Source organism: Hyla sarda, chromosome 4 (genome assembly GCF_029499605.1).
Source record: "Hyla sarda isolate aHylSar1 chromosome 4, aHylSar1.hap1, whole genome shotgun sequence".
Taxonomy (NCBI): domain Eukaryota; kingdom Metazoa; phylum Chordata; class Amphibia; order Anura; family Hylidae; genus Hyla; species Hyla sarda.
This window is the reverse complement of record NC_079192.1, coordinates 219,988,104-220,011,904: the sequence shown is the minus strand read 5'-3', so window position 1 is coordinate 220,011,904 and position 23,801 is coordinate 219,988,104. Positions and strand designations below refer to the sequence as shown.

The 23,801-nt window shown below is 39.2% G+C and overlaps 1 protein-coding gene and 1 long non-coding RNA gene across 3 annotated transcripts in view; one reads left to right on the top strand and one right to left on the bottom strand.

Annotated features, from left to right (window-relative positions):
- The first annotated feature begins 5,387 nt into the window (after positions 1 to 5,387).
- On the top strand, positions 5,388 to 23,564 carry LOC130369004 (uncharacterized). Its single transcript, XR_008892641.1, has 3 exons — positions 5,388 to 7,157; positions 20,095 to 20,219; positions 23,466 to 23,564. It is a non-coding gene; the product is annotated as an uncharacterized LOC130369004 (long non-coding RNA).
- The window catches only part of PRKAR2B (protein kinase cAMP-dependent type II regulatory subunit beta), a 145,763-nt gene continuing 134,296 nt past the window's right edge, over positions 12,335 to 23,801 (bottom strand). Inside the window, exons 9-11 of one of the 2 annotated variants that reach the window (XM_056573619.1) lie at positions 23,494 to 23,559; positions 17,745 to 17,883; positions 12,335 to 16,783 (exon numbers count right to left, since the gene is read on the bottom strand). In XM_056573619.1, coding sequence (XP_056429594.1) covers positions 16,650 to 16,783; positions 17,745 to 17,883; positions 23,494 to 23,559 — 339 coding nt within the window. In that variant the 3' untranslated portion in view covers positions 12,335 to 16,649. The remainder of the gene's footprint in view (positions 16,784 to 17,744; positions 17,884 to 23,493; positions 23,560 to 23,801) is intronic. The other variant, XM_056573617.1, reaches the window with a different exon arrangement.

Genomic DNA, 23,801 nt, shown 5'->3' with positions numbered 1-23,801 from the left:
AAACATATATTTTTTAAATCAACTGGTGCTAGAAAGTTAAACAGATTTGTAATTTACTTCCATTAAATAATCTTAATTCTTCCTTCCTTAAGTACTTTTATTTCTTAATTTATTTTCTGTCTGTTCACGGTGTTCTCTGCTGACACCTCTGTCCATGTCAGGAGCTGTCCAGAGCAGGAACAGTTCCCCATAGCAAACCTATCCTACTCTGGACAGTTCCTGACATGGACAGAAAAAAATTTGAAAAAGAAAAGAACTTCCTCTGTATTATACAACAGCTGATAAGTACTGGAAGGATTAGGATTTTTTAATAGGAGTAACTTGCAATTCTGTTAAACTTTCTGGCACCAGTTGATTTAAAACATTTTTTTTCCACCGGAGTACCCCTTTCATTGACCTGAAAATGCATTAGACGTGGGGGTCTCTTTTCAAGTGCATTGTTCTGTACAGAACCCAGAAGAAGTTCCTGTCCTCTGCATATTATACTCCAGGGTACAATCATACATACCATTTTTTGCAGCTGCAAATTTGATGTTGTGTAAATTAATGTAACTAGATGAACATAACATCACATCTGAGGCATTATATCTGGAGCAAACAAGGTAAATGAATAAACCCTTAATTTTTTTTATTTTTTAATCCAAAGACATTGTGCGAGGGCTTTTTTGTGTGGGACAAGCTGTACTTTTTATTGGTACTATTTTTGCAATTCATGCTACCTTTTGAGCTTTTTTATTACACTTTTTTATTTTACAATTATCGTTTTATATTACAAGTCATTACTGACGTAGCAATACCTATTATGTGTAAGTGTCACGATGCCGGCTGGCAGGTAGTGGATCCTCTGTGCCAGAGAGGGATAGGCGAGGACCGCGCTAGTGGACCGGTTCTAAGTCACTACTGGTTTTCACCAGAGCCCGCCGCAAAGCGGGATGGTCTTGCTGCGGCGGTAGTGACCAGGTCGTATCCACTAGCAACGGGTCACCTCTCTGACTGCTGATGATAGGCGAGGTACAAGGGAGTAGACAGAAGCAAGGTCGGACGTAGCAGAAGGTCGGGGGCAGGCGGCAAGGTTCGTAGTCAGGGTGGATAGCAGAAGTTCTGTACACAGGCTTTAGACACACAAACGCTTTCACTAGGCACAAGGGCAACAAGATCCGGCAAGGGAGTGCATGGGAGGAGGTGAGATATAGTCAGGGACCAGGTGGAAACCAATTAAGCTGATTGGGCCAGGCACCAATCATTGGTGCACTGGCCCTTTAAGTCTCAGGGAGCTGGCGCGCGCGCGCCCTAGAGAGCGGAGCCGCGCGCGCCAGCACATGACAGCAGGGGACGGGAACGGGTAAGTGACCTGGGATGCGATTCGCGAGCGGGCGCGTCCCGCTGTGCGAATCGCATCCCCAACGGCCATGACAGTGCAGCGCTCCCGGTCAGCGGGACTGACCGGGGAGCTGCAGGGAGAAAGACGCCGTGAGCGCTCCGGGGAGGAGCGGGAACCCGGAGCGCTAGGCGTAACAGTAAGTTTGGGCTTTTTTTGGGGGGTGGGGGTGGGGGGTGATAATATAGGGTTTTATTGGGAAAGGAGCGTTTTTTTTCCCTCACTTTATTAATTTATTTAAAAACCTTTTATTTTTTTGCAGTTTGTACTATGCTGCAGTACACCTGTACTGCAGCACAGTTTAACAGTCAGTACTACACTGACTAACAGCCTGTGCGATCCAGCCTATGGCTGGTCCTTACCGGCTGCCGTACTAGGCAGACAGGAGGTCATCAGCTGGCCTTCTGCTGCCATGGCAACCAACAGAATCCCGCGATCGCATTGCGGAATCGCCGTTGGTGGACAGGGGGAGCCCCCTGTTAACCCCATAGATTCTGTGATCAGGGTTAATGCTACCGAGACTGTCGCAATGGCGCTGTGAAGGAGATCGCTAGGACATATGCATATGTCCAGTTGCGCTAACTAGCTAACAACTCGGACGTATGCATATGTTCTAGGGCGAGAAGGAGTTGAACAGATCTGCTTGTATATGAACAGCAAGTCAGCGTTGCTAGGTGTCTAAAACACCAGAGGCTAAAGCCCATAGCCCCAGCCACGTCCCCTGACCACACACATACTTAGCCCTAACCACGCCTTTATCCATGCCTTATGGCACCCAGCCTCGTACTTTAATATATTCACTAATACCAGCAGGCAAGGGCACACTGTGGTTGCAGAAATCACACTTTATTACCCCTACACAACCTGTACATACTCAGGTGGCCTTTACATGCTGAAATCTCAGAGTGATAGGAGTATTATTGCTGCAACCACTCACACAACCTGTACATACTCAGGTAACCTGTAGATGCTGAGATCTGAGCATGATAGGAGTGTGATTGCTGCAACCACACTGCTATCATCCTCAGGCAGCCTGTATGAACTTAGGAAGCCTGTACATGTTGGAATCTCACAGATTTTTTTTTATTTGTTTTATTGAAAAGAGAAAAACCATTGGCAGCAATAGTACAAAACATATCAAAAAAGAGGAAGACATGGATCAGTATTAAAGTACAAATATCTGTCTAATGTACATACACACCAGGGTAAGCGCATACTCGCCAACACCAAAATAAATAATAACAAACAGATAAATAAATAGAACACAAATAAATATTTGAGAAACAGTTAAACAAATTCCATTACTTCCTCCATCATGTATCAACCACTGTCACATAAAAGGCAAATGAGGGACACTGCTGTAGAATAATTGAGTTGAGATCTCACAGATAGTTAAAAAAAATCTCTCTAAGTTAAAAGAGAAGACTATATATGTGACATGAAAGGGGGAATTCTCCTCTGACCTATTACCTTTCTTTCTGCTTCTCCTGTCAGCTCACATTCCCTGGTGGACAGAGCTGGGGTCAGAAACAGGTCATCTACTTCTGTGACAGCTTTCAAGTTAAAGTAAAGAGGGGAGATAAGAAGAGATATCTACATAACCTGGCAAGTTTGCTAAATGAAGCCAATTGCAAACCTGTTTATGTTGGCATGATTAAAGAGATGGGACTACCCTTTTAAGTGCCTTGATCAATAGCGATCGCAGCGTTTAAAATTTAAGAGCCTGAAGGACAGGCCTTGTGCCTGATTGGCACCTTTACAACAATTACAACTAGGCCTCCGAGCCTGCCACAGGGGGGCAGGTGTCTATATATATATATATATATATATATATATATATATGTTCTGTCCTCGCTACACGTTACCCTGTGGTGTGTGTAGTCTGACATGCAGATAAACCGCCCTATTCTTCAATAGACAAGACTGTATGGTGAAGTCTGTAGATTTATTGAGTCATAGGTAATAAGCATGCGGTGAAACTAGAAAACAATAGAGCAGAAAACATGAATAAACACATGTTCATATACAACTAACATATCAGCATTGCAACATATCAGCATTACAACATATCTGAAACATAACATGTAATAACATGGATGACATGTAGAGAGCTGGTCTGCTAATTACAACTTAAGACAGTGCAGCTGGAAGAAGCTGTGGCTGAGAAATACTGTAGGGCAAGTCCATAAGCTTACCAGCGATGCTGCCACATAGGACAATGGAGGATGCAGTCTATCTCTTCTTAGCACAGTCTGTAATGGAGTTCTTCCTCCCAAGATGCTTCACTTCACTGAGGAGGGATGGAAGGAGCAGAGGGACAAATCACTGACAGGCAAAGTCAGCCACTAGATGGAGTGCTGTGTAATCAGGCTCACTTTACAGTACATAACCCCTTAAGGACTCAGCCCATTTTGGCCTTAAGGACTCAGACAATTTAATTTTTACGTTTTCATTTTTTCCTCCTCGCCTTCTAAAAATCATAACTCTTTTATATTTTCATCCACAGACTAGTATGAGGGCTTGTTTTTTGCGCGACCAGTTGTCCTTTGTAATGACATCACTCATTATATCATAAAATGTATGGCGCAACCAAAAAACACTATTTTTGTGGGGAAATTAAAACGAAAAACGCAATTTTGCTAATTTTGGAAGGTTTTGTTTTCACGCCGTACAATTTATGGTAAACATGACATGTGTTCTTTATTCTGAGGGTCAATACGATTAAAATGATACCCATTATTACATACTTTTATATTATTGCTGCGCTTAAAAAAAATCACAAACTTTTTAACCAAATTAGTACGTTTATAATCCCTTTATTTTGATGACCTATAACTTTTTTATTTTTCCGTATAAGCGGCGGTATGGGGGCTCATTTTTTGCGCCATGATCTGTACTTTTTTTTGATACCACATTTGCCTATAAAAAACTTTTAATACATTTTTTATAATTTTTTTTTAAATAAAATGTATTAAAAAAGTAGGAATTTTGGACTTTTTAAAATTTTTTTCGTTCACGCCGTTCACCGTACGGGATCATTAACATTTTATTTTAATAGTTCGGACATTTACGCACGCGGCGATACCAAAAATGTCTATAAAAATTTTTTTTACGCTTTTTGGGGGTAAAATAGGAAAAAACGGACGTTTTACTTTTTTATTGGGGGAGGGGATTTTTCACTTTTTTTTAACTTTTACTTTTACATTTTTTTACATTTTTTTTTTACACTTGAATAGTCCCCATAGGGGACTATTCATAGCAATACCATGATTGCTAATACTGATCTGTTCTATGTATAGGACATAGAACAGATCAGTATTATCGGTCATCTCCTGCTCTGGTCTGCTCGATCACAGACCAGAGCAGGAGACGCCGGGAGCCGCAAGGAGGAAGGAGAGGGGACCTCCGTGCAGCGTTATGAATGATCGGATCCCCGCAGCAGCGCTGCGGGCGATCCGATCGTTCATTTAAATGGCGAACTGCCACAGATGCCGGGATCTGTATTGATCCCGGCACCTGAGGGGTTAATGGCGGACGCCCGCGAGATCGCGGGCGTCGGCCATTGCCGGCGGGTCCCTGGCTGCGATCAGCAGCCGGGATCAGCCGCGCATGACACGGGCATCGCTCCGATGCCCGCGGTTATGCTTAGGACGTAAATGTACGTCCTGGTGCGTTAAGTACCACCGCACCAGGACGTACATTTACGTCCTGCGTCCTTAAGGGGATAAAGATGCTGGAGGCATGACAATATATATATATATATATATATATATATGTATATATATATATATATATATATATATATATATATATATATAAAAGCCCTTCTCCCCAAAAAACTGAATTGCTGATGACACAAAATAAAAAAGTGCAAACTAAACCAAAATGGTACTTATAAAAATTATACATCATGGCACAAAGAATGAGCCCTGAAACAGCCCCATATGCAGAAAAATGAAAAGGGATATCCATATATGCCTTAGGATATATGCTGACTTAGTGAGGGGTACCATTGTGCCATTCAGTATTAAGACTACTGTCCGTTACTCAATGTTGTGCCACTTTTTTGAATATTTTAAAAGTAGGTATTGCCTTATATCACCAAGTCTGTCACACTGTGGTTCTCACAATTGCTCTACTAGCAAAAGTTACAATAAAAAGCTAAATAAAACCAGAGCAAGATGTTGCAGAAGACTGCAAGTGGCTCAGGACCAGACTTTCAGAACAGGCAATGGTTCAGATCTACAACTGCAAATGCAATGAAAAACTGTCTTAGGCTGGGTTTCCACTTGGCAGTTTTTGGAAAAGCACTGCCAGAGCCCTACAAAATGACCTCCAGTAGGCCACAAATGTGCATGTGTCCATTCAAACGGTCAGAAACAGACTCCATGAGGGTGGTATGAGGGCCCAATGTCCACAGGTGGGGGTTGTACTTACAGCCCAACATCGTGCAGGACGTTTGGCATTTGCCAGAGAACAACAAGATTGCCAAATTTGCCACTGGCGCCCTGTGCTCTTCACAGATGAAAGCAGGTTCACATTGAGCACATGTGACAGACGTGACAGAGTCTGGAGATGCCATGGAGAATGTTCTGCTGCCTGCAACATCCTACAGCATGACCAGTTTTTAGCGGAGGGTCAGTAATGGTGTGGGGTGGCATTTCTTTGGGGGGCCGCAGAGCCCTCCATGTGCTTGCCAGAGGTAGCCTGACTGCCATTAGGTACCGAGATCCTCAGACCTTGTGTGACTTTATGCTGGTGCGGTTGGCCCTGGGTTCCTCCTAATGCAAGACCTCATGTGGCTGGAGTGTGTCAGCAGTTCCTGCAAGAGGAAGGCATTGATGCTATGGACTGGCTCGCCCTTTCCCCAGACCTGAATCCGATTGAGCAAATCTGGGACATCATGTCTCGCTCCATACACCAACCACAGACTGTCCAGGAGTTGGTGGATGCTTTAGTCCAGGTCTGGGAGGACATCCCTCAGGAGACCATCCGCCACCCCATCAGGAGCATGCCCAGGCGTTGTAGGGATGTCATACAGGCACATGGAGGCCACACACACTACTGAGCCTCATTTTGACTTGTTTTAAGGACATTACATCAAAGTTGGATCAGCCTGTAGTGTGGATTTCCACTTTGATTTTGAGTGTGACTCCATATCCAGACCTCCATGGGTTGATACATTTTATTTCCATTGATAATTTTTGTGTGATTTTGTTGACAGCACATTCAACTATGTAAAGACGAAAGTATTTCATACGATTAGTTCATTCAGATCTATAATGTGTTATTTTAGTGTTTCCTTTATTTTTTTGAGCAGTGTATAAACGAAAGACTTGTACTTCTCCTTTCTGCTGGATCCGTTTCTTGCTTTGGCTCAAAAACTGCAGTGTCAGTTTTCTAAAAATTTGTTAAGTGGAAATTTAGCCTTATAATGACTTGTGTCATATTTTATATGAGTTTTAGACCCTATGAGGGAGATTTATCAAAACTAGTGCAGAGGAAAAGCTGCCCAGTTACCCATAGCAACCAATCAGATCGCTTCTTTCATTTTTCACAGGCCTTGTTAAGAATGAAAGAAGAGATCTGATTGGTTGCTATAGGCAACTGGGCAACTTTGCCTGTCCACAGGTTTTGATAAATCTCTCCCTTTGTGGCCTTTTTTGACCAGTTTGACTAAAGGTGCTTGGCTTAAAATGGGGATTGACTCCAGTTAATTGGGATGTAGACTTAATGTGCCAAAAATGCATCAAAATGTTGTCATGGATTCTGGTTTAAAGTAAGTCATCCACTTATAGGATCCTTTTAGGTGATACTTTGGTGCCATCACTCATGATGCTCCCTGTGTTTCCATTAAGAGTACTGGCCTTGTTCATGTAGCACCACATTTTGCCACTCTTATTGCTCCTGCCTTTCATTGCCGCTTTGTTGTACTACGATTGCTATGATTATACTTGACTATGCGAGTGCTTTTATATTGTTCTACTATCATTTACTTTCATTTTTTCACCTGTTATTTGCTCTGTATTCTGTATTGGTTCCTCAAATAAACCCTTTTTATTAAAATTTAATCCAAAAAAATGTAGTCAAAGCACATCAGAAATCAGCAAAACATGTTATGGAGAGGCACTGTACAAGTCTCAGTTTGTGGGACTAAATGCAAGAGTGAGGAGGATACACATAAAATCATCAGCCAGTGAAAATAATAATTTCAGCTAGGGTGATTGTTTGACGGATGCTGTGAAATTTGGCAAAATAACCACAGTAGGTCATATAACAATTCTTCCTAGTGATATAAAAAACATTATTAATATATAAAAGACACCAGCAAAGGTTCTATAATAAAAGTGGTGCTGTTTATTTATAGATATTATTCATTGATAATGAAAATTCTTATTAATTGTGAAAGGTGTAATACTCCTGTAATCCAGTTCACATATTTCTTTGATGCACAGATCAACTATAATAAACATAAATTTAGTGCTATAATATACAATATTTCTAACGGCATATGAATATAGGCATATGAATCAATGGATCAATTATTACACTTCTAGTCTTTCAATTAGTCTTACCATGTGTGCAGAAGCTAACAAGTCTAATAGCGCTATTTTCTCTGTAAAATGCTTTTTTCTGTCTGGATAATATTCTGCACACCATAATCCTCCATCCATTATCATTCCAGGTCTAATGTGACATGTAAATAACATGGGTACACAGCAAAAGCAAATTGTACAGACACAATACTTTTGAAAAACAGTTTTGAAAAACAGTTTAAAAAATGAAAAAGAATAACAATCTGATTTGTTGCTATGGATAACTTCACACTAAGCATTTACCTTTTTGTAAAATACTTTCAACAATAGTAATTCCCATAAGTTTCTTGTGTTCAAAAATAATATAGTCTTACACTTTTAGGGCATATTCACACTTACAGGACCTGCTGTAGATCTGAAGCTGTGTTCAATCATTTAGTTACACTGATACTGTCATTAGCAAATCTGCAGCAGATCCTGTATGTGTGTATGTACTCTTAAACTTAAAGTGGGTGATTTTACTACTTTACCTGCAAAGGTTAAAGGAGTACTATGGTGCTTTTTATTATTAACCTTCTGTGCCCGTGCTGCAAAACGAAACAAAACAAACCTTAACTCACCTTCCCCCCCCCGTTGCACAGATATCAGTTTCCCGTTCTCCAGTCCCTGTCTTCTTCCCCTGCCTGCGGGATGGTGAGTCACACATGCTCAGTATTATCACCGGCCCAGAGGGACATTACTGTGGCCGGTGATACGCTGAGCGCAGCGTGACTCACCGTCCCGCAGGAAGTCAGGGAGCGGAGAATGGGACACCGATATTAGCGCAATGGGGGAACGTAGGGAGGTAAGTTAAAGTTTGTTTTGCAGAGGGTTAATAAAAAAAAAAAAAGCACCATAGTACTCCTTTAAAGGTGTCACTCATTGTGGATATCCTTCACTTTGTACTTGTGTATTTAAGCCCATATCAATTCTACTACTTAGTTATGCTTTTCCGGATTTGCAAATAATTACCATTTGAAAAAAATCATAGACATGGACATTGTTTATGATATGATTTTAGGGTAAGGTCACACGTACTATATTTTGCTGCATATTGTCTGCTGTGTACTTTGCCACCCATTGAAGTCAATGGATAGGAAAATATGCAGCTTATTTTGCAACCCATTGACTTTAATAGGCAGTAAAACATTCAGCAGCATATACACAGCAAAATACTGTATGTGCGACCTTACCCATAAAGTGCATTGTTCTTCTCACCACTCGTGTTTTTTTTAGCTGTGTTTGTGTTAAAATCATTCCATTTTATAGTTCATTATAATTCAGCTGAGAACACATGAAGCAGTGCTTAATGGACACACACACACACACACACACACATCCATACCTACTAATGTACCAGACAGATCTACAAAGCGGTAACTTTATTTTGGGTGCATGAACAATACAACCAGGGAGGCTGGAGGGACACAGACCAGGGCAGTTACCTTTCTGTGTCTGTCTGGTGTCCTCGACTCAATTGTTCAGGCACCGAAAAAAGTGACCACTTCGTAGATGGGTCTGGTGAGTGCTTCCCTATCGTCTTCTGTCTATAGAGTCCCCTATGTAGTGATCTTCTGTTCACTCACCAAAAGAAACAAATTTCTGCTTGCATGGGAAGGGCCAGAGCCTCTGCAGTAAAAGACACCTTCTCAGGGTGTTACAACTGTAAAGCTGAGTTGGAAAGAAAAGAGTGACTAATTTTAGCTGCCAGATCGGAAAGGAGACTGATTCTTTATAGCTCTCGCCTCCAGCAGCACAGACTATGAGTAGCACCAAGGGAAACACTTGTAAGCAAACAGAAAACTAAAAAACAAAAAAGAAAAAGGTTATTTTTTTAAAGCAACAATGACTGCCACTTACTTTAAAACAGTGGGCAGAACTTCAGGATGTTCGGCATGAAAAAGATTCATGGGTTAACATTTTAATGCTTTTAGTGATGAAATGACAGCAATTCTTACATACTGAAGAATTCCCACAAATGATACCCTGACATTATGTAGCAGCACATATAGTTCTACGTCATTCATTGCCCTGTAATGTTTTCAGGAGTTTCTTAATGTGTACAGGTCAAAAAACGTCTGTGTTGCCTCAAAAGTGGATTAATAATGCTAAGAGGCCCAGGAAGTAAGCTTTTGTATTTGGTATTTACTGCATACTTTACAGTATGCTTGCTGTAGGCAATCATGCTTCCCTTTCACAGAAGCACATCTCAAAACATATCCAGTAAAATCCATTGAGGAATCATGTATATTATAAATAATGGTATTTAAAAAGAAAGATGAAATAATATACATGAAAAAGAAAGATGAAAAAATAATGGTATTTAAAAATATGAAAAAATATACATATATAAAATCATATATACACCAAAAAAGAACTGATTACAAAAATATTTGCAAAGAAAGTCAAAATACTTTATTAGAGACATTAATGAACATACAAAACCAAAAAGAAACAAACAAACAATCATAAAACAATGGCACCCCACCCATCCCTACAGAAAAAAACATGTAATCACCAGCAGGAAAGGAAAAAAGCATTATAAGGTGTCAAACACCAGGGTTGTTAATGGAACACAAGTAAAAAGATGAGTCTACAAATACATTGAAGAAAGATGCAAATGTAAAGATGTACATACAAACATAGACGTCACAGCATTTCTTTGTAGACTCAACTTTTTAACTGTGTCCCATTAACAACCCTGGTGTTGATACAAGTCCACCTTATCATGCATTTTCCTTTCCCCCAGTAAATATGTTTTTTTTTTTCTGTAGGGGTGGGTCGGGTGCTGTTGTTTTATGATTGTTTGTTTTTGGTTTTGTATGTTCATTAATTTTTCTATTATTCTGATTTTCTTTGCATATATGTTTTGTAATCAGTGCTATCCTCTTTGGTGTATATTCTACTCATATATCACAGGAGTGTTGGATATGGATTTGATAACTTGTTGCCTTAATTTCGTTTTTGGTGGTAATATATAAAATGATACCTAAACATTTTTGCCCTTATACGTCTACTAATGATGGCCTAACAGAAACATTCTCAACTTTCTCAATAAAATCTGTATCAGGTAAACATTAACCATATTCTTTTTTTCTTTGTAATTGTATTTTTTACTATCATCATAATACAATAAAATTGTATTAAAACAAATCTGCTGAGTGTGAAAATCTCCTTAAAGGGGTATTCCAGGCAAAACCTTTTTTTATATATATATCAACTGGCTCCGGAAAGTTAAACAGATTTGTAAATTACTTCTATTAAAAAATCTTAATCCTTCCAATAGTTATTAGTTTCTGAAGTTTTCTGTCTAACTGCTCAATGATGAAGTCACGTCCCGGGAGCTGTGCATGATGGGAGAATATCCCCATAGGAACTGCACAGCTTCCGTGACGTGAGTCATCAGAGAGCAGTTAGACAGAAAACAACAACTCAACTTCAGAAGCTAATAACTATTGGTAGGATTAATATTTTTTAATAGAGGTAATTTACAAATCTGTTTAACTTTCCGGAGCCAGTTGAAATATAAAAAAAAGTTTTGGCCTGGAATACCCCTTTAAATACCGTATTTATCGGGGTATACCACGCACCGGCCTATAACACGCACCCTCATTTTACCAAGGATATTTGGGTAAAAAAAGTTTTTTACCCAAATATCCATGATAAAATGAGGGTGCGTGTGTGCGTGTGTATACCCCGATATACCCCCAGGAAAGGCAGGGGGAGAGAGGCCGTCGCTGCCCGCATCTCTCCCCCTGACTTTCCTGGGGTCTAGAGCGATGCTGTCGGCCCCTTTCACCCCCTGGTTATCGGCGCCGCTGCCCGTTCTGTCCCCCTGACTATCGGTGCCGGCGCCGATAGCCAGGGGGAGAGAAGCTCCCCCCATCCCCGGTGGCATAATTACCTGAGTCGGGTCCGCGCTGCTCCAGGCCTCCGTCGTGTGTCCCCAGCGTCGTTGCTATGCACGGCGCGGCGCTCTGACGTCATGCGCCGCGCCGTTCAGCGCATAGCAATGACGCCGGTGACGCACGACGGAGGCCTGGAGCAGCGCGGACCCGACTCAGGTAATTATGCCACCAGGGATGGGGGGAGGCAACGGGGCAGCGGCGCCGGCAATGGGTGCCGCTGCCCCTTCTCTCCCCCTGGCTGTCGGCGCCGCTTCTCTCTCCCTGGCTATCGGCGCCGGCACCGATAGTCAGGGGGACAGAACGGGCAGCGGCGCCGATAACCAGGGGGTGAAAAGGGCCGACAGCAGCGCTCTAGACCCCAGGAAAGGCAGGGGGAGAGAAGCGGGCAGCGACGGCCTCTCTACCCCTGCCTTTCCTGGGGGTGTATCGGCGTATAACACGCACACAGACTTTAGGCTAAAAATTTTAGCCTAAAAAGTGCGTGTTATACGCCGATAAATACGGTAAATACATGGTTATCTATATTTTACCCTATGACAGTGATTGTGTGTCTAGGTACAATGACTGGCTATACCTTAACATGTAGCAACTGCATGCACCTAATATTATAATTTATACACCGTTAAACAATATTAGCACAAAATTTAATCTCTATGTTTTCCTAATACCCAAAACTATTCACATGAAAGGTTTAGTGGAGTCAATATTAATTAATAAGTGATCAATGTGTGACATACATAAAACATACATACAAGTGCAACATTTCAGTGGTCTCACACCACCATGCAAGGGGCCAGGGGCTTGGAGCCACCCCCCGCCTCACCGGGTAAGTGAAAAAACAATGAGTAGTGGAATTTCACCGGCGGCATCCCCGGCAGCGGTGGCGGCCTCCCTCTTATCCTACACCTCTCATGTCTGAAGGCCCCCACCGCCGCTCGCCGGAGAACCTGGCGGGGCAGGCCTAAGGGGATTCCGTCGGGGAAATACCACTACTCATGTTTTTTTTCCCTTTTTCAAATTTTGGATGGCTACTAAGGCTAATTTAGACCATTTTCTGCCAACATACAACTACAACTACTGATGGTAGATATCTGTTGGATCTGCTGTGTTGGGATTTTTTTTACCCACTGTCAGAATAGCACCTCATAAATGAAGAAAGAATTGCACCTCATAAATGAAGACCACACCAGGCCAGAGATCATGAGAGCGGTAGCAACATGGCAGCATGGTTTACTACTTGCCTGGCTGCCCATCCGACTCGTGCTCCATTATAGTCTATGAAGTGCATTAGTCAGATCAGTAACACTTCAACTTATGGTATTATAGTCTAGGACAACAGCCTTCACTGATCAAGAACGAACATTTGTTCAGAAAATGTCAGTCTGAAATCCTTTAAAAAATAGGCAAGCTTTAGGATCCACACAAGTGTAAGCTTACATGATGTCCGCACAGCAGTATCTGCAGATGCCAATTGATGAGGAGTAACATACAAGCCACACTTCCTTTATTTAGATCCTGTTACTGCCATGTTCTAATGGGGCATACTTTTGGCACTTGTGTTATTTGGAGTTAAATGTCTTGCCTTTAACAATACTATGCTATTTTTTAATTAAACTTCCCATTGCCCTTTTATAAGTCTACTGTGGCTTCAAATTGCAGAACTGCATAATGATTACAATTAACATACTATTTGCTAAACATGTCTTGTATTATTTATTGTATTCTTCATACGCTTAGTCACATTGAACTTATCGCCAGGTCAGGCCTACATAAACTGGGTCAATTTTCGTATCCTTTCCTAGGGAACATGTGGATAGCCACCATATGGACCTCCAATCTATAAAACAGGTGGACTCTACTTGTGTGGTTGGGATGATGTGTAAAAGAGCAGTTGTGCTCTTATCTCAGTATTCACAATAAACTCTGCCTAATTTGGTTTGGTAGATTCCTAACAGGGAGTATGTAATTATCTGGGTGCTCACTAGGACCCAACACAGATTTGATAGAATGGAAACACTGTGAAGACAGAACTGGGTCACTTCTAAAATGAGGTGGGAAAAATAGGGAAACAAAAACTGCCACATATTCTACACTCTCAAGTCTTGTACAACATGCGTATTTATCCACCTAATCAAACTCATTACACTAAGACATACAAAAGGTGTTGCTTTCCTCTATACTCACTGGATAGCTCCTGCAGCTTGTTATTGATCTTCTGCTCTCACATCTCTGTAAGGAATTAGTCCATTAGCATAATTTCCATTCAGCTCTATTGTGTATCATATGTATGCACTTATACTGTGCTGTACTGTGCTTTTATTCTGTGGAAAACTCTGTACCTACCAATCCCTCTACCATATATGCCATAAAACAAGAATTTAAATGTCAAAATTTGTAGAGAAGCGGTACATATATATATATATATATATAAACTGCATCTGTCCTGCACCAGTGACTACGGTCTTTTTCAGATGGTTACCCACATTACATTACATGCAATTTCACCACAGCTATTTCACCCAACTCACCATAAATATGCACGTTCTCCCACTAAAACAAAGGGTTGCATATGTTGAAATCCAACATGACCAAACCCCCCCCCCCCCCCAACATCTGGTTTTGGGGATAGTGAGGAGGCCCTATATGCACAAGTGGCCAACCCACTGAAACTGGCCAACTTGTCTAATGTGTATAGCAGCTTTATAAAAAGCTTTAGATGCTTATCCTGTTTTACAAAGGTTTTATAAATTCTTCTTAAATTTATCATTGTAAGCAGTACATACTATTTTATGTGGCCACAAATCTGGACTCTACCTTCTGACATAGCACCACAAAATAATCTAGGATCTCCGAAGAGAAGCAGAAGGCTGAACACAGATATCAAATTACAAGGCCCATAAAAAACAGTATCCTTTATTTTCCATTATTTTCCTGGAGGTTGTCAAACCTTTCAAGCAAGTTTTGCTCTGTTATCGATTAACCATTTGACAATTTTGTTGCATTTTCTCACAACATTCATCGCTTATTCACAGCACATTGTTCAGAAAAAATAAACGAATATGACTACGGTGTTATGAGCTAAAACATTGTGATTTGTACACAAACTATCCCATATAATGTGTTCTGTATTTGCAGGAGTGCAGCTAAGATCAGCCATAGGTGTCTTCATTTAGCGTTACAAATTAATTACAATTTAATGACTAAATGTCACAGAGGGCCCGTGTATAACAGGATTTTGGAGCCATTCATATCACTAAAGTGTTTTTATAGGCTGACTAACAAATAACCTATAAGACCTTATTGATGGAATATTAAGCCTATTGCAATAATAACACCAGAAATTTGCAATTAAACAAGGCTTGCACATATTCTGTATAGACAGAAGTCGGGCTCCATTAATCCTCTTGTTTTTGACTAGATCTAATGGCAATAAAAACTGGGATGGCCAGACCCCAGCATTAACATTCTAGACAAAAAAGGATCCTCCACTATCTTATAGATAAGTGATGTTAGAAGAGTTTGACAGTAGAGGGGGCTGATGGCAGAGATCACGGTTGACGTACCAACATGTTTTACTTGGCACTTGTTGTAAGTGTATGGTTATTAGATACAGCATCTGTCTAAAAACAAATAGATTGCTGCAAAAGTTGTTACCTTACATTAAAGGGAAGGTCTTTTTACAAGATAAATGTAGATATCCCCTTAATCTCATGATTATGTGAAGACATACATACTCTGGGTCTGAGAGCACTGCTTTGTATTATAGATAGGTGGAGATCTCCATTAGATTTTCTCAAGTTAATGAAACTTTTACACATGATTGGAAGTGACTCCAGTGACATCACTGATAAATCTTGTTTGTAGTAGGTTTGTCAGTGACAGGTTTGTTTCTACACTAAAAATCACAGTGGATTTAACTCGCTGTATGTGTTGTGTTTGTACTGTTTGATATTGTTTCTTATGGTTTCAGCAATATTTGATGTGTTTATTTGTAGTTTTGTGTCCGTTGTTTACACAGCAGAAAAATTGGCGATATATTTTATGGGTTGATTCTTGTCTGTAATCGGCGAAAAAAGGGCAGCAAAAAGAATGGCTGGCGTCTTAACACAGATTATGGACAAAAATCAGTGCATAACAATTTTCTGCTGTGTGAACTCGGCACGAAACTGGATGTGAAAATAAATCAAGGTACAGTCACACAATATAAAACGATATAAAAATTGGTGTCCTGTATTCAGTGATGTGGCATGCTTACTGGTTTATTTAGTGTATTGATTTTCATTCTAAATGAGGCAATGCACAAAACCATGCTAAGTCTATCAGAATATTATAACTGCTGAGATACTTGTTGGAGGGAAGCCATTGCATATGATTACCCAACAAGTAGCAGATGTATTTGATCCATTAGCTTAGCATCTACAGTTTGGAGAAGATATAATACTGGTCCATCTAAATCAAAATACTGATTTTTAAAAAAAAATCTAAATGTTTACTTAGAAAGAATTGCAAATTAACTATATTGGCTATAAAATCAAACTTTTCACTGAGAAACCTGCTGTAATAACTTTAAAAAAATCTGTTAAAAATAACACAACCTTAAGTGTGATCAGCAAGCTATTGCAAAGCAGTCATGGATTGCAAGCTCGTCTGCCACTAAAGGGGCAAAAATTAAAAAAAATCACAGAAAATGCTTGGCATCTACACAAAAAAACAGACACATTCTCTGTGGACCGACCACAACTGTGCTATTTTATTTCTCTTCATGTCTTCTGCATTGCTGTTATTTACTCAGGAACTTGGGTCAGTTAAGTCCATGTTTGTTCCAAACAGTGCAACCAGCTGTTCTTCATAATTTGCAATGTTCCTTTTCATTATCTCCATGCATGGTCCCAAGAGCCTTTCAAAAGCTTGCACGTCCATAACTGCCAGAAAGGAGAAAACACATTGGCTAATTCTTCAGTAATATTTTGTCATGAGGACTGTTCCTGGACAAATAATATTTAACTCCTTGATGACTCAGGTTTTTTTTTTTTCAGTTTTGCACTTTTGTTTTTTCCTCCCCCCCTAAAATCATACATTTTAAAGGCTTGTTTTCGTGCCACCAATTGTACTTTGTAATGTCATTAATCATTTCGTAACAAAGTCTATGTCAAAATCAAAAAAACTTTATTTGCGGGGCGAAATAGGAAAAACTTTTGTAACTCTTTGGGGCTTCTGTTTCTATGCAGCGCACCATTATTTAGGTCCATACAATTAAAAGGGTACCCAATATATATAGGTTTTATTTTGTTTTACTATTTTGAAAAGATTATAACTTTGTGAACGAAAATAATTATGCTTAAAATTGCCCTCTTCTGATCCCTATAACTTTTTTACTTTTCCATATACAAGGATGTATGAGGGATCAGAAGTGGTCAAAAATACACAATTCTGGACTTTAGTATTTATTTTACATGTACGCCATTGACCCGACAGTTTAATATTAACATAATATTTATAATAGTTTGGCCATTTAAGCATGTGGCAACACCACATTTACATTATTTTATTCAAAATATAGGAAAAGGAGGGTGATTCACAGCATTGATCAGTGATTGACTTACTGGAGCATTGGAGCGCCGATCGGACGGCATGGAGGAGGTAAGGGCCCTCCTGCCTTCCTCTCAGCTGACTGGGTCCGAATCAGCCCAACTGAGCAGCCGAGATTTCATTTTTTCATTTTAGACTAAAGAGTTAATGCTGGACATCACCTGAATACGAACCATCCCACTCTGATGTATGCCCAGCTCCCATAACGTGTTAACACTGAATATGCATGTAGCTGTGTACTCCCTAGAAAAATACTAATAATACTTTGATGCAACATAAGAATATTTGTATTACCTAGACACTTTACACTTCCGACAGCATATGCTGAGGCAGCTCTGGGTTTGTTGGTCACCAAGGCAAGTTCTCCAAAATACTGCCCTCTGGAGTACCGAGCAATTTCAACTGCTTCATTCTGTTCTGCATCTGCTTTACTCTGCAAAAATAAGGAGACACTTTGATCAACTGAATGATTCAAATAAGTATATTTCCTATCTTCGATAGATTACTTCAGTTATACTAAAACAGGAAAGTACAACAAAACAACATGCAATATTTGTAATTATAATAATAATAATAATGCTTCTGTGGTCAACGTAATGACTAACAGGTCAAATGATGACTCTAAAACAGCATGATATTAAACATTCAAATACTACATAAGAATGTATAATTTTTGACACTAGTCAACAGACCACATGCACACCAAAAAACACTGAAAGATACCGTAATTGTAACTGTGTTTTTTCATAAATTTTTTTTTATTTACCAATACACATCCCAAAATATATAAAACACTTATCAAATCAAACAATGGTCTTCTAATGATAAGATACATTGACTAACAGCAAATGAACCTTACAGAAACGACATAACTTCCTTCTATGTATTCTGAATAATAACCCTTTTTTATGAGCTCTTGTTTTGACACAGAGAAAAATGGGAGGTGAATTTGGCAAGTGTAGACTATAAACAAAGCATACTGTAAACTATGATTCACAAAACCTGTCACACTTATTACATTGTCATGTTTTGCATTATACAATATAAAGCATTACGAGCAGCATGCATAGCATTTGTGACATGCCAGGAATATAAAGAGACCAGAACACAAGAAACACTAAAACTGGTATACCTTTCAGATCTCTCCTGGAGGGGAACTGAAGGTAACTGTAATCTATATACTTGTCTTTCTCCTTTTTAACTTTACTGCCAATACACCTTTACACAGCAGTCATTAACCCAATAAGGACCACAGGTTTTTTCATTTTTGCACTTTTGTATTTTCCATCTCACCTTATAAAAATCAGAACGCTTTAAGTTTTGCAAAATTTGGGCAAAATTGGGAAAAAAAACAAACACATTTTTAAACTTTTGGGGACTTCTGTATCTACGCAGTGCACTTTTCTGTAAAAAGAACACCTTTATTCTGTAGGTCCATATGGTTACAAGGATACCTAATTTATGTAATTTTTATTTTTATTTTACTACTTGAAAAAAAATATAACTACATGCACCAAAATTAGTATGTTTACTACTGACCACTATAACTTTTTTTTATTTTTACGTATACAGGGATATATGAGGACAAATTTTTTGCGCTGTGATCTGAAGTTTTTATCGGAACCATTTTTGTTTTGATGGGACTTTTTGATCGCTTTTTATACATTTTTTTAGGGTATACAATGTGACCAAAAATACGCAATTTTGGACTTTGGAATTTTGTTACGTGTACGTCATTGACCGTGCAGTTTAATTAACATGATATTTTTATAGTTCGGACATTTACACATGCGACGATACCACATATGTTTATTTTTGTTTACATATTTTTTTTTTTAATGGGAAAAGAGGGGTGATTCAAACTTTTATTAGGGAAGGGGTTAAATCCCATTTATGAACTTTTAAAAAAACTTTTTTTTACACTTTTTCCCATAGGGGACTATTACATACAATCCTTAAATTGCATACACTGAACAATGCTATGCCATAGCAAAGCATTGGTCAGTGTTATCTGTGCTCGATTGCTCCAGCCTGCAGAGCCTGGCTGGAGCATCGAGGGAAAGATCGGACGGCAAGGAGGCAGGTAAGGGCCCTCCCGCCATCCTCTCAGCTGTTCGGGAAACCGCGATTTCACTGATCCACTTATATTCAACCATTATTCTTAGGAATGTGAGGGCCAGAGAAGAAAATGTAAGAGGGTGTGTGGTTAGGGTACCCTAAAATATTAAATTATAATAAAATGTAATTTGACAGGACAGGAGCGCTCCAGACCGCTGGCATAACACTGCCTCGAGGCTCCAGGACACTGTAGATCAACATTAGCACTTATCAATACATTCTTTTACCATATGTACCCACTAGTTTTTATATTTTTGTTTTAGTGAGATTTGTTTCTTTTAACATGATATTAATGTATGTATTTTACACCCTGCATTGCTGAGTTACGTCAGTTGTTTCCTCTCACTGACAGCACCAAGAGTTGGCGCAGTTTTTTTACTTTAAATCTGTAACATTCCTGTTCTTTGCAACGCCAGACTCACATTGAGAAAGAGGTTGCTGTACCTCGAAACGCATTTGTGTACTTTTGGCTAATAAAAATTTTTCTATCTTAAACATGAATGTATTTTCCTCTCTATACATCCAGATGTTACTTTGAGTTCATCGGTCCGGAGATTCCGCAGCACTGATATCCGGGAGGCAGCACCACCACACGGATCTTCCGTCATGCTTTTATAAGTTGTTGTGTCTTTGGAAACACAACAACTGAAGGTGAGCAACTTTATTTTGGAAATGATCACTTTCTTCTCCCAATCAATACAATACTACTCTATGGGAAGCTCTGCACTCTTTTCTTTTTTGCCCCCCTTTTTTTTCTGCCCAGTATTTATTTTTTAGAAGCCTTGTTAAACATCAAAGAAGCGTTCTGAGTGGTTGCTATGGGCAACTGGTCAACTTTTCCTCTTCACGGGTTTTGATGAATCTCCACCCTTATTTTCACTACTACGGCCCTGCACAAATAGCCTTGTAAAGTATAGCAAGTTCTTGGCATTTGCTCCAATGGTTTGTATTGGAAAAACCTCTGAACTCAGCTGTTGAACAATTTAGATTCCGAAGTCAATAGTGATCACGGCCTATATATAGGTAATATAAAGTAGACCACAGCATATGTTGGTATTGGATACACAAAGCTCCTTTGGAGCATTATTTGTAACCAAAGTTACACAGTTTCGGTGGTACACTATCCCTTTTCTCAAGTGCTTCAAAAAGGTGGTGCTCCAAAACCTGTTGTGTAACTTATAAAGCTCTATGTAGCATTTTGTATCTGCTACCAACTTGTGCTAGATCTATAATGCCTGGATTTTGCTGGGACCATTGGGACAGGGCCTGACACCACGAGCACTACAGATGAAACATTAATTTAGTGAAGTAGTTTGTGCTGTTTCACTTTTATTTTGGATCATGGTATATATATATATATATATATATATATATATATATATATATATATATATATATTTGTCATGTCAGAGGTACCGATGGGTTTCCCTTGCAGCAAGGGGCCTAATAAAGGCTTCTGGGTATGCCATGTTTGTGCTGCAATAGACCATGCTAATAAGATACTTGTCTTTTGTACACAAAATACACTGTGCTACATTAATGTTCTACACATGTGTTCAGTGACCACGTAAAAAAATATAAAAACTAAACATAATTGGTATTAGTGCATTCAACCCATATTATGAAATTATCATGTCATATCTTACATGGTGATCGCCATAAAAAAAAAATACAACAACTAGAAATTGTATTTCTTACTATCATCATAATACAATAAAATTGTATTAAAACAAATCTGCTGAGTGTGAAAATCTCCTTATTCCAGGCAAAACCTTTTTATATATATATCAACTGGCTCCGGAAAGTTAAACAGATTTGTAAATTACTTCTATTAAAAAATCTTGATCCTTCCAATAGTTATTAGCTTCTGAAGTTGAGTTGTTGTTTTCTGTCTAACTGCTCTCTGATGACTCACGTCCCGGGAGCTGTGCAGTTCCTATAGGGATATTCTCCCATCATACACAGCTCCCGGGACATGACATCATCATTGAGCAGTTAGACAGAAAACTTCAGAAGCTAATAACTATTGGAAGGATTAAGATTTTTTAATAGAAGTAATTTACAAATCTGTTTAACTTTCCGGAGCCAGTTGATATATATAAAAAAGGGTTTGCCTGGGATACCCCTTTAAAATTGTAAAAATTTTCCAAAAAACAAACAAAACTGTAAGAAACCTAGCATAAAAAGTTTACCCTAAGATTTCACCCAAGTCATCACCAAGCCACAGGAGAGGTGAGAACAGATGTCCCTTGTCCCCAAAGTAAATGGAGTGGCAGTACACGTACTAAGCCACTGTTTCACTTACTCTCTTGCACTTACAAACATAGCTGAACACTGTATTCAGCTATGTTTGGAAGTCCTATAAAGAGTAAATAGAGCAGTGGCTCAGCATATGCACTGCTGCTCAAATTACTTGGGACCTCTATTCTCTTGATCGGTGGTGGTATAAGTGGTCTAACCCCCACTAATAAGCTAGTTAATACCCATCACGGGGATTGGTAATATCTTTAACTGACATGTCCTGTTTTGTCATTCATCAATCAAATCAAAAAATTGTCCCAGTGGGTCCCAGGATCAGTAACTTCAAATCCAATCCCCTTATAGGAGGGTAACCCCTCCGGGGAATAATACCCTAAACTAAAGACCCACCTAAAATATAACTTTTATTAATTCCCTTTAAAAACATATTTGTTCAAACACATATAAGGATTAAAATAGTCAGGTAGTGTGGTGAGGCACTTTCAGTTTCAGCCCACTAGGTGGTGCTATTGTATAGATCTCAACTCCTGATGCCAGTTAGCATCAATTTATCTAGCATATGCATGCTTTTTTGTTGAGACTATGTCCCAGCATCTCATCCCATACTCCTGTCTAAAAACTGCACACCCCACCTTAACGTTTCGCTAGATAACTAGCTTTCTCAAAAGGACACCAGTTAACATGATGAGAGAGCATGGCTGGTCTTGGGTACACCAGTTAACACGATGAGAGAAAAAACAATATTGCCAGCTCACCAGAAAGGTCCAACATCGTTTTATTATTCACACAGCAGCATATAAAACAATGGAATCTTAGGAGATCCGATCCAAAGACTCCATTTACATCAGATCTCCTAGGATTTTATTGTTTTAGATGTTGCTGTGTGAATAATAAAACAATATTGGACCTTCCTGGTGAGCTGGCAAAATAGTTTTTTCTCTCAAGACATTCTGAGAAGTATAAAAGTGAATAAAAATAAATTCATGATCTTTCCCCGTTTTTTTTTTATATATCAGCTGGCTCCAGAAAGTTAAACAGATTTGTAAATTACTTCTCTTAAAAAATCAGTACTTATGAGCTGCTGAAGTTGAGTTGTCCTTTTCTGTCTAAGTACTAAGTACTTAGACTGTCTAAGTACTCTCTGATGACACCTGTCTCGGGAATTGTCCAGAGTAGAAGCAAATCCCTGTAGCAAACCTCTTCTACTCTGTGCAGTTCCCGAGACAAGCAGAGATGTCAGCAGAGAGCACTGTTGCCAGACAGAAAACAACAATTCAACTTCAGCAGCTGATAATTATTGAAAGGATTAAGATTTTTTAATAGAAGTAATTTACAAATCTGTTTAACTTTCTGGAGCCAGTTGATATATATAAAAAAAAGTTTTTTCCTGGAATACCCCTTTAAGTCTGATACAGTTGCAGGCAGGTGTCAGCTGTAATATAAAGCTGACATTTACCGCATATAAATAGGGCTCAGCTCTACATGAAATGCCTGCCGAACACTGTAAAATGTCGTATTGGCATTAAGAGGTTAAAAGGTCATGAATGTTTATTCTGAGAAAATTTCTATTTACATTTAAAGTAAAACTCAACATAGAATGCATGTTTAAGGTTTTTAGTTATGTTTTTTTTCCCACAGAAATGAAAGACAGCAATGTCAACAATACCTTGCTTTTCATTGTTATTTTTACTTCCCCTGACTCAACAATAAAAAAACTGTCTGCTCCATCACCCTGGGAAAACACAAGAGATTGTATATTATTACTTTTGACAGCAATGTCTACAAGGTCCACATGCATTTCCTTTAATCCAATAACAATAAATAATTTGTGGTGAAATAACACATAAACTCTAGATCTGTCACAAGGACAGGTATGCTCTCCTATTAGTCTATATGGCAATTAGGAGATATCAAAGAATACAGCAGATTTATGGTTATGAGTCTATTGTATTTATGAGGGAAATGCTGTGCACG